The sequence below is a fragment of the Pipra filicauda genome, unplaced genomic scaffold, assembly GCF_003945595.2.
Source record: "Pipra filicauda isolate LSUMZ 115617 unplaced genomic scaffold, ASM394559v2 scaffold71_size5581439_pilon, whole genome shotgun sequence".
Lineage (NCBI taxonomy): Eukaryota > Metazoa > Chordata > Aves > Passeriformes > Pipridae > Pipra > Pipra filicauda.
The window spans coordinates 4,282,221-4,294,262 of NW_024104887.1; the positions used below are offsets into that span (position 1 = coordinate 4,282,221).

The 12,042-nt window shown below is 43.1% G+C and overlaps 1 protein-coding gene across 1 annotated transcript in view; it reads left to right on the forward strand.

The window, feature by feature from the left end:
- The window catches only part of VKORC1L1 (vitamin K epoxide reductase complex subunit 1 like 1), a 21,456-nt gene continuing 9,414 nt past the window's right edge, over positions 1 to 12,042 (forward strand). The window contains exons 1-2 of the mRNA XM_027725948.2: positions 1 to 227; positions 11,329 to 11,438. Coding sequence (XP_027581749.1) covers positions 34 to 227; positions 11,329 to 11,438 — 304 coding nt within the window. The 5' untranslated portion in view covers positions 1 to 33. The remainder of the gene's footprint in view (positions 228 to 11,328; positions 11,439 to 12,042) is intronic.

The window sequence follows — 12,042 nt, forward strand, 5'->3', positions numbered from 1 at the left end:
CGTCGCGGTCTGAGGCGGAGGGACGGGGCAAAGATGGCGGCGCCCGTCCTGCTGCGGGTGTCGGTGCCGCGCTGGGAGCGGGTGGCGCGGTCCGCCGTGTGCGCCGCCGGCATCCTGCTGTCCCTCTACGCCTGCCACCTGGAGCGCGAGAAGGGCCGCGACAGCCACTACCAGGCCCTGTGCGACCTCAGCGAGCGGGTGCGCTGCTCCGCCGCCATCACCTCCAGGTGAGGCGGGGGTGGGACCGGCCACCCCTCGCCCCGTTCTCGCCGGCGGGGCGGCCAAGGGAGCGCTGCCTCCGGGGCCTCGGGGGCCGCTGGGGGTGCGGGGAGGTTTTCTGAGCGGGTGCGGGCGCGGAGGGGCCTGTGGTGGGGGCACAGGGCAGGGGGAGGGGGGTCAGCGCTCCCGGCCGGGGCAGCCCCAGCGCCGGAGGGCCGGTGAGGGAGCGGCTTTTTTCGGGATCACCGGCCTTTTTCGGGATCACCACGGGCCAGAGGGTGAGGCACCCGCAATTCCCGTGTTGAAATCTGTGGCAATTAGGTGGAGCGACGGGCGTTTTAGTGGTAAACGCTCCTTAGAGCGGAGTGCTGGTTGAGGCCAATGTAAACAAGGGCGATCGCAGGTGGTTTGCTTTGGGTGGTTTTAATTGCGGTGTCTTGTATTGCGTTTTCATTGAAATGTCACCTGGCAGCGCAGGAGACGGTTTTGTGGTACAGAGGAAGTGCTTCATTCAAGAGAGACTTGAATCCCTCTGCAGCAAAAGCTCAGCCCAGACCCTGAGTTGTTTTGCAGGTGTCCAGTCAGCTTAGCAGTTGTTTCCTAGAGGGAAATGGCTCTTACTTCTGTTAGGAGAGTCAGTCTGTAATATTCTATTAACTTGTCGTGTAAGTAGTTGGTTGAGTTACAAAAATGAAAAGACTCACCCTGCTGTGCAGTTACAGGTGATTCCAGTACAAACATGGCACAGGGAATAGTTTCAGGTGGACTAGATCCTAAGTGTCTTTTCCAGCCTTCACGATTTTATGGTTCCAGGTGTAATTTGGCCAAGAAGCTCTCTTAAAAGCATATTGTCATATATCTCAGCTAAAGAAATTGCTCAGAGCATAGAACATATGTCTGTGTGTATGTGTAGATATACAGGCACATAAGAACATCCACTATAAGGAAGTGGGAAGGGAGGGGTTTGGTTCTTGAGCAAAACCCTATTATGTATTAAATGTATTAAATGCTTCCTCCTTTTCTTTTAATGAGAATTTTATTACTACCATGTGAGTGCCTTCAGCTGAATGAGCACTTGGGATTTATTTTTTTTCTCCTCTCAGTGTAACCTGTGTAAAAGCTGTCCCAGTTTTTATCAAGGTACTTGTTGTACCATCATAAAAAGCCAGTTGTGCAGAACATGCCCATACTCCTATCAGGGTGGAAGCTGTTAAATTGTTGAGGTAAAACACACAGGGATCTCATATTCTGAAAACCTCTTCTGTGGTGACAGCAGTGGGATTGTGTTACAGAGATCTGTATCTCTGGATGTCTGAGAGGGGACTCTTGTGATTGAGTGAGGGCTTTAACTCTACTTTTCTGTCTGTCCTCAGGTGATCTTTAGTTTGTGGAGATGCTTGTTCATGTCTTTGTTTGGGAAGTGTCCTGAAGTGACGAGTTTTGCTCTAACTAGGGAGAAGACTTCTACAAACTTGCCAAATAACATAAAACTGTATAAATTGAAGTTATGCATAGGCCACTGAGATTAAACCACGTGAGTCTCATCAGTAAAATAACTTTCACCACCAGGAGCAAAAAGAGAATAACAGGGATTTAATCATCATAAATCACCTTCATAGCAGCCTGTTCTGGTACAGAATTGGTTCTCCAACAGCTTTTTATTGTTGCTGCAAATGCTGCTACTGAGGCAATTCGATGCAATAGTTTTGATGTGTGTTTACTAAATGCTTGGGAGAAGGAAAACACTTTAAGATATAATTGGAATTATTTCTAATTATGGAATCATGCTTGGTAATTATAATGTTCATTAGTAATGCAGCAGCTGACACGCTGAGCGTGCCATGGCAAGGCCTAGAAATACTTTACTGTAGGAATTCTTTGTAGTAATGTGAAGAGTCAGGGATAAAATCAACTGAAAATCTCACCAGCAGTTGCTAGGAGAACATACTTAGAGTTCTCCTATTGCAAATGTCAGGATATCTCGTGGTGATTAGAGCAGGTGGTAAAAGGAGTTTGTGGAAAAGAAATGTGCAAGTTCTGTTCAGTCAAACCATATTTGGAGAAGAATGTGCTTTCCAGGCTGTGCAGGACACAGAGGAGTGTTGTTGCTTTAAAAGTAAGACAGGAGGGCAAGTGATTAAACTTTGAAATAAGAATAACATTGGAAGAAATTTAACTTCTTTTCCGTGTTGCCACAGCTCCCCGTCCATCAGTCACTCTCTCTCAGCCGAGCGTTCCTTGTCCCCACATCACCAAGGTTTCTGTGAAACTTGATTTCTAGAAGGGAGTTTTAACTACAGTTTAGATTTCACTGGGATAGTGGAGTTTTGAATCTTGTGTTCCAGCTTTTCCACATGTACTGCAGATTTAACCTTCATGTGTTTCTTTCCTCATTAAGCTGTTACCCTGGCAGTCAGAAATTATTTGATTAGCTGATTAGCAGAGTTAACTCTACAGAGTTAAATGCGTGACAGACTTATACTTTGTGGCTTTTACTGGCTTCTAGAGTGTTCATTCAGTTGTGTGACTTTTATTTAAGCTGGATTTGCTGATGGAACTTGGAATGTAACAGTCTTCACATTTTGAGTCCTGACTCCCACAGTGGACTGAACTTTAGAAAGCGCTTAATGGTGGTGGGATTAATTTTAAGTGTAGAGAATAATTAGAATAAATTAGTTTATTCTTCCCTGAGCTGACTTCCTGGTATTTGAGGGTGAGGTTTTTTTTGCTAATAAGCTGTTAGTATTTCAAAGTCTTGCTTTTAAACCCAATCTGGTATTGGCAGAACCACAGGAACAGAAATGTAAAGATTGCCAGCACGCAGAGGGAGGAGCACAGAGAATCTCCTATCGGAGCCTGACTCATACAGAGGATTAGGTTGGAGCAATACCTTCCCACTATCCCTTATTCAAAACAGGAATGGTCAGCATATTTCAAGCTTTTATCGTGGGGAAAGTTCATGAAGTAGTTTAAAAATAAAAGCTGCTAAGGGCTGTATAATAAAGGAAGGTATTAGGGAAATACCAAACGTTTTCATTGGCAGTTGCTGTCTTATATTTGAGAATAAGTGGCAAGAGTTGCCTTATAATGAAACTGGCCTATGGCAGTTCCTGAAAAATATTTCTGGTCTTGCTGTTACAGTAGTTCCACAGAAGGAATTAAACCAATAGACACGTTTCAAGTAATGTTGAGAGTGCTACAGCTTGAAATAAAATGTGACCTTTAAGTTGTAAAGCAGAGACCCAGAGCCTTTTGCTCTGATCTTTTGCTTGCCCTGGGAGATTTTGGAGTCTCCTAATACATTTCTGCTTTCTGTCTTGATTAATTGAAGGTTTCTGCACAGGGGATTAGTGGGTGGCTCTCTTTTTGAAGGAATTTTTGTGGCCTGGAGTGCACTAATGCTGTGACAAGTGTGACACAGCCTTGAGACAGCACGAAGGACCAAAGGGCACCTGTCACTGTATATCTTTAGCAATATTTGCAGCTGCGTAAGTGAAGAGCTTTGGCAATAGTCAATATTGATCTAGGTTAATGTCTTTAGAAGTTCTGGAGTCCAAATAGGATTTTAAGAATCTGTGGATTAATTGGATCTCATTGAGAGATGGCAGATTTTAGGAATTCCCTGTTCTAACTTCATGCTAATGGGGGAGGTCTTGGGTTGTCATCTTGTGTTTGAGCCGCTCTGAAATGCCTGTTCTGAAAAACCCTAATATCCCAGAACATTTTGGGTTGGAAGGGACCTTAAAGATCATGTATTTCCAGCCCCCTGCTGTTGGCAGGGACACCTCCCACTAGACCAAGTTGCATATCTGCCTCGTGTCTCCTGGTGGATGCACCAAACTCATCACTTGGTAGTTCCTGAAAATGCGTATCTGTAAAATGTGTGTGTTGGGCACAGGTCTGTTTGCAGTTTGCCAAGGGTGGCCTGTGACAACTGGAGGATTATTGTGTTGCTCTGCTCACCTATAAATCATTGTGAGCAGTGAATTTACACCTGTCTTAAGTGTTATGTTTGCTTTGCCTTGTGCCACAGTACTTAAGCTCTCTGTTGTGTGAGGGTAGTGGTGGGGAGCTCATTCCTCTGCAGGGTGGGTGTGCATTGTGCTGTAAGGAACTGCAGGTAGAACTGACCTGTGCTGGTTTCTCAGTGAAGAACACCTTGCTAGAACTGTTCTGGTGCATCCTTACAGAATGCAGACTGTGGCACTGATCAGGTTGACAGGAACAACCCCATTATCTGAGGAAATGGGACATGGAACCAAACTTCTCAGACCTCCTCCTAACCCGATATTTAAACTGCAGTTCTGTTGCAGGGCAGTTCCTGTAAACTTGGTGTCTGTCCAGTTTACTTCATTCCAGGTTGAGAACATGATATAGCAGTTATCATTCTTATTAATAGTAAATTCCTGATATCCCAGGATTTTTTTATTGCTGTACCTGCAAGCAGGCATTCAGATATGTTTGAGGTTTGCAGTTAGTGACTGATGTAAGGTGGCAAAAGTTAAAAGTAGCTTTATGCAGGTAGTGGGAGAAGTTTGTCCAGTCTGTTCTTGTGAACCAGTGCACGCAAATGAGGCCCATGTGCTTTTTAAAAACATTGTCTTAGTTTTGCAGGTCTTTGGGTTTTTTAGTCAGTAATATCTTTCATGTGAGCCAAGTTAATTGTTTTTGTCAGGCATCTTTGATTCTGGATAGAAGAAGGTAGAAGTTTGATTAAACTGAAGGTGGAATGTGGAGCAAAGGGTGATCATTCAGCAGGAATCATATTTGTTGTTCTTAGGCTACAGAAAGAGTTTACATGAAAATGTAGTCTCCTGAACTCAGCTGCAGTCTGTGCTGGCATTTACCATGGGTGGGTGGTCATTTCAGAGCATTCCCAAGTGTTAGACAGCAGCTGAAATGGGGCTTCTGCAGTTACTCTGGATTCATTGGGTTTGCTGCCTCAGGGAAGGTTTGGGGACCTCTGGTTTGTAGATTGGGCAGGGGGGAGTTGGAGTAGACAAATTCAGTGCCAAAGGGGAGGGAGGCTCACAGGAACTCCTCTGCTGAAGGGAGCCCTGCCCTGTGAGCCAAGGTTCCCTGTGCCCTGGCACTGCCAGCTGGGCTGGCAGCACATGTCCAACTGGGACTGACTGGGAGATAACGGGCCTGACTGGGAGGCAGGAGCGGGGGCTGGAGGGTGTGAGCTGGGAAGGAAAGTGTTTCAGGAATGCTTGTAGAAACCAGCTTCATTAAAGTTGCTCCTAAAGCTGCAGAAGCTGATAATTCAAGTGATTTTTTTTTTTTCTTCTCCCATCTTTCTAGTAGAAAATCGATGATTTAATACTTCTGACTGATAAAATACTTCCTGGCTGAGGGACATCTTTTATAAAACACAGCAGTGCCCAAGCTATGGGAGTCTTGTCTTTTATTTTCCATCCTTACAGCGCTTACACAACCACATGTGTTTTTGCTTTTCATAAATATATCATTTCTGGCTTGACTGGAATTTGCAGTAGGGCTGAGAATTATTTTGCTTGGTGCAAAGTAAATTTAACAAAGTGCCTATAGTTCAAACTCAGGCTTCATTTATGACAGCTTAATAGAAGAGATTATGTAGAAGGGATACAGTGCTGTTGGCTTATAGCTTGAATGGCCTGTGCTTCTGTAAAGGCTGCTATAAAATAATTAACCACTGTCTGCTTGAGATTTTGCTGATCTAGACAGTGAGATTTTTAGAGACTGTTTCTGAAATAGAGCTGGAGGATATATAGAACAAAATCTCATTTGTTTATGCTAAATACTGCTAATAGATTTAAACGTGAAATTAAGTGTATCAAAATTTTTGAGCAGTCCTGGCAAGTTTACAAACGGGAATTCTTAATCTCCTTTCTTGTGGCTTCTAATTGAAGGCTTTTACTTAATTTATTAAAACTGTTAAGAGTGGCCTAAGCAACCTTGAAACCATGAATTAGGTTTAATCCAAAATCCTCTAGTGAAGCTGGAAAGAAGCTGCAACCGAAGTTTCTTAACATTGCTAAGCACTGACGTGCTCCAGATCCTTTGACCTTTATCTGAGCTTTCACTGAAGGCAGTGTGTGAGCACAGGCCAGCTCTGCTCCCCTCTGAGAACTTCCATTCTGGACCATAACTTATCTCAGAAGTCCAGTGGTGCCTAAGGAAATGTGCACATCACTTGTCAAGCGTAGCCTTTTTGTAGGAAAATTATATTTATTGTTCCCTCAGGGTTACAAAGTGGCAAGTGTTGCTTGCTGTTGATAACAAAATCAGGCTTATGGGATGATTAATAATCCTGAAATGAGGGGCTTTAAGTAACCTGCTGCTGCTCAGGAAACAAAACTTGAGTTCTTTACTTACAGTTTTCTGAAAACAAAATCTCTTTTATTGTTTTCCCTTTTTATTGCAGCAAACCCAACAGCTGAGAGAGAGAAATGTGTGGGGAAAGCTGCTGCTGCACAAATGCAGAATGTCTTCAGATTTTGGGTCATATCCTTTCGTAGTCCCCTGAAGGATTTGAGCATTTGCAAATTCTGGGAATGTAACCTGGGAAATACATGCTTGTTCAAGGCATCTGCTGCTGGCTGATGTCAGGGACATGATCTGAAGCCAGCTGGACCTGACCCCATCTAATATGGTTATCTTCATGTTCAAATGAATATACAGTGCTTAGTTCTCTTCTGGGCATGAGAACTAAGGATTGCCAGGTGAAATCGAGGTGATGTGATTCTGGTCATCACCAGGGCTTGTTGTGGAGGACAAAAGGAAGTGCTCAGAAAGGACCAGGAAGGTTTTTCAAGGTGGGCTGCTGAGTGTGTTGGTGCAGGTGAAACGCCAGTTCAGAAGTTTGTTAAGCTAATTCTTAACTTCATGGTGATTGAGGAGAAGGAAAGCATCTTGAGGAATGATCTCTTCATCAAAAGTGTTAAAAACATCTCCTTCTGGCAGTACTTGTCAGAACTGGGGTGCTTGGCTAGAAAAACCCTATAGCATTTCTTACAGAGTGGATGGGACAGTAATGTAACTCCTGGTTAAATAAATACTTCTTGTTTTGTTTGTTTGACTTGCTGTGCTTGGCAGGCTTGGAATTCTGCTGCTTTTTGAGCCAATACTGATAACTCTTACAGCTTTTACCTTGTTAAACATGAAGGTTGTTTACTTGTCCTCTAAAATGGGTCAGATACTAGTGTACTAAGTGTGGTTCTCAGGGTTCCCTTTCTGCCAGTGGCATTTTCTCTGCTAAATTATGGTAAAGTGTTTAAAGTGCATCCCATAATAGGCTGTTCTGGAACACAGGGGATGTTCATAATTGTGCAAAAGAGGTAATGATTGAAAAGTGTAAGACTTCCTTGGAGGTGTGTCACTTGTGGATCACAGTGACCTCAGTTCTAGTTTTCCTGTTAAGAAGTGGCAGGTGAACACAAATACTGCTTTAAACTTGTAAAAATGCAACAGTGCTGAGCTTAAAATACCTCAGACCAAAGGGGACACTGTTTAGAGGGTGAATAATAACTTTCAAGACCTAATGCACATTGGACTGGAAATCACTGTAGTGTTCAATTTTAGATGTTGGGAAACTACATAAAGAGTTCTCACCACTTTATCTTGGATTTCTTGAATCACTATTTAACTTTTTAAAGAGCATTCAGAGTCGTACATGCAGGTGGGGAGTGGAGCAGACTGTGGTCTTGAACAGAGAGGGGAGTTGAATTACTTGAAACATGCACAAAGATGTGTTCATGGTTTATTTGAAATCTCCCTTGTAGTTAGTTCAGATGGCTTTTTATTTTTAATAGGAGTGAAACTCGGGTGTGGTGAAAGTGGGCTTGGCTCCCGTGTTTGTCACCATGCTCTGAGTCACCCTGGGTCACTGCAGTTCTCACTCTGGAATTCTTGGCACTTCAAGGATGGGAGCCACAAGTCAGGACCAGGAAAAAGTTGGTGATATTGGGCTGTGCTTTTATCCTGCTGTGCAAGCAACTCTGTCATTAGTGCAAGTTCATTTTACTTAGTATTCTGTGTCCAAAAAAATTGATACAAGTTAATAACAGTTATTCTAAGTTACGTTCTTTGTAAGAAAGACAGGTTCTGTGAAGAACTTCTGATGTTTTATTTCTTGGAGCTTATCCTTTTATTTCGACTTTCTTCTTGTTATTTGTTTGCTGTATTTTTTTTTAGACCTCTAAATTATTGTAACTCAGGTGTGTTTTACCTGATTTTGGTGCGAGAAGGAAGATTATCCTACTCAGTTTTTATCCTTCCTCCAATTGCTTGCTAAAGTTCTTGGTTCATTTTGCATTTTAGTGGGTTTTAGGACCTCCTCAAATAAAATTAAGAGCTGATTTAGCCTCTTCAGTAGAGAAATTAGATTCAAATAAAAATATACAAAGTCTTAATACTTTACAGTTTGATGCAGAAAACTTGCTCACGCTTCAAACCTTATAAGGCTGAGAAAAGGGCTTTATGTTAAACCACAGGCTGCTTAGCTGTCTTCAAGGGTGTGGAATAAGATGTGAGATTAGAGCTGTACTCCATGGACTGAAATTTAATACTTCATGTCCTTAAAGCTGCTACAAGGCCAACAAGATACTTAATGAACTATTGCACATGGAAAAAGCGCTCCCCGTGCTCTGACCTTGCAGCTCTGAACAGCTCAGGCCTGGTGCTGACTGTCGGGAAGGGCTGGAACTCCTTAGCCTTCCACCAGCAACATTTTATTCTCTTGCAGAATCACTGCAGGGTCAGGTTCTGTAGAAGAAAGTTTCTGGTGTTTTTTTTTAAGCTGGAGTTTGCCTTCAAACACGGCGGGATCTGATGAGCGTCAGAGGTGGGAGCACACAGGGAGGGGCAGGGAGGGATTGAGCATCACAGACTTGGCACACCCGGAGTTGTGCTGTGCAGTCTCTTGGTGAGGAAAGCCTGAGTGTGTTCAGACACAGTTTAATGTCACCCTACAAAGAAGTCTCACTTGGAGACTAGAATAATACATTTCACCTGTGGATAGTAAGCTGAAGTATCTACAAATGTAGTAATACAGAAAAATAAAAATCAACTACTAAATGCAAAAGGATGATACCTTTAATATATTTGCCTGGCTCTTTAATACTGCCTTTGGCAGCTGGAGCACACGAGACAATTGTTACATATGCTGTGACATCTTAGCAAAGGAAGGCTAAAAAATAAACAATTCTCACTTAAAATCCAGATAACATTCAACGTGTGGGAGGAAAATCTCGTCATAGCAGAGATTCCTTGGAATTGACAGTATTTCTTTATGTTTGCTGATCTGTTTTTCCATGGTGTTTGGCCTTTTTTTAAATCCCTCTCTGGGAAGTGTGGCTCCCTTTTCTGTGAGTGCTGCAATCACATCTCTGTCTGCAGCTTTTCCAGATCTTTGGGATCCCTCCTCGATGCTGCTTTGCCCACAAGTGGGACAGTGGGGCTGTTTGCCTTCCTGTGCAGCAGGGAGGAGGTGCAATCAGCCGTGTCCCCCACATTTTCCATAGCCCCAGAAGTACCCTGGGATGAGTGCAGGGAGCCAGGCAGTTCTGCACTGCTCCCCTCACAACTCCCTGTGTGTATGACCCCTGGCAGCCTCGGGAATGCTGAGCCACTGTCCCCTGGTAAAGCAGCACTGGTTGAATTGGCACAAAAGTTTCACTTCACTCCTTTACAAGATTTGAGACCAAACTAGTTGAAAGTCTGTTTGGTTTTTTTTACTTTTTATGCAGTAAATGTGCTTTTTAGGAACTGGGACCCAATTTTCTGCTGGGTTTCTTGGGGAGAAGAGCACAAGACTTGCCTATAATAGTTAATTCAAATTTAGTAACTGTCTGCAATTGAAATTATTAATTTGAATATGTTTTGCAAATACTGCACAGATGGCTGTGAGACTGTGAAGTGTTTGGGAGATGGTATTAAATTGTACTTGCTGTGGTCCCTTTTTCTGTGAGGAAACTGCTTGTCATGTGTTGGTAGCCTGTCACTGATCCCAGGTATGTGGTGAGTTACATCAGCAATGTTCCTGCCCTGTGCAGAGAGCAGACCTGTGCTGTGTCTTGGTTTAGCAGGGCATTGCCTCTAGTACAAGAAATTATCTAGAAACTGCACTTTTCTTGGCATAAATGTAGCACACTGGCATTTTCTGCTGCAACAGGAATGAGGAATGGTGCTTTTTTACATAGTTCTATGGCAGTTAACCTGATAATGGGAACCAAGCCAAGTGTTAATGCTTGGCTTGAAGCTCCAAAATCATGCTGGAAGATATCCTGATGTTCTCTTGTGAGTTAAGTTACTTGTTGGATAGCATTAACTTCATATTTTCAAGTGACACTAACAAATAAGGTCCTCACTTTGCTTTTACAAGTCATGATCTGCCTTGGGGCATCAAATTCCTGGTTTCTAGCACAAATACATTTGGTAATTTCATCTTTTATCCTCAGTGCAGCAGCAGTTTTGTAGGGCTTGTGCTGCTTTCTGTGTTTTATCACTAGAAAGTTGAAAGTCACTTCGTGGGGAATTCAGGTGTTGGTTCAAAGTGTCACACCGTGCTCTGACAAACGAGGTCTGTGGAGCATCTTCTGGTGCCATCCCCAGCTTGTCTGCCTGGCAGATTGGGGTTCCTCCTGAGGTGAGAGACTGATCAGGAGCAGCTGAGGTGCAAACATATGTCCTGGTTTGCTTGCTCTGATGCCAGCAGAGCTGGGAACAAATCCTTACCCCTTGTGCTGTCGTCCCTGTTTAGTGACCAAGTGTCCAGCTTGCTGTGGTGGAGGGAGCTGCTAAAGCTGTTGGGTGCTTGACAAAACAGCTTCAAACAGAAGCAAACGTGGTGTTTAAAGTTGCAGCTGCGTGAACTTGTAGTTTCTGGTGTGTTGAATGACTTTATAATCCTCCAGGTGTGGGATAAAGCTGTACCTGTGGATAAAGTGCTCCCCCTGTTGCGAGCTGCTTGATTTTCCAGGATAACTCTGAACTTCCCATAGGACTCCAGTGGTCATGTCAGAATATATGTACCTCTTTTTTTCTTTTCCCAACAGAGATGAACTGAAAACACTGATGTAAAAGCAATAGGTGCCCAAACAGGTGTTAATTAGTTTCACTGTTTTACAGATGGGGTCGAGGATTCGGTCTGTTGGGTTCCATCTTTGGAAAGGACAGTGCAATAAATCAGTCAAACAGTGTTTTTGGACTCGTGTTTTATATACTACAAATGCTACTTGGTAAGTATTAATTCTGCTTAAAGCCTAAAGCATGTAGCTGGTCTGTGGTGTTGAAGGAGGAGTGCAATACAGATTGTACAATCTGCAAGAAACCAGATAAATGCTTGTGATTTTTATATCTTTTTTTTCCTTAGCACCAGCCTAATGATACATCTGTCCAAAGGGCTTAAAAACCCAACTGATAATAAGAGTAATTGCATTTTCCTCTGCTATGCTATTAATAATATAGGGTGTCAAGACAGTTTGTGCTGGTATTTTCACTTCAGTATATTTAGCATGGGATTGCATGATAGAAAAGAGAGGAAATAAAAATGGAATTTGCAAGTTTTGCAGGAGTAGTAGGCAAAAAAGTGCATGAGATGTGTTGTATACATGTTGGTAACTACGTGGTCTGCTATAAAGCTGTTAATTTTGTTAGAAATAACTTGATCAGCCTGTGACTTTCCCGTAACTCAGGAATACAGAGGATGGTTGATGTAAACATGCTCCTTATCACAGGACTGTCAGACAGAACTTAGATGCTCCCTTCCAAAGAGTGGTTTGTCTTGGTTTGTCATGGTGTTTTAACCAGACTTTTCTGTAAGACAGACTTGCTGAGGAGCCC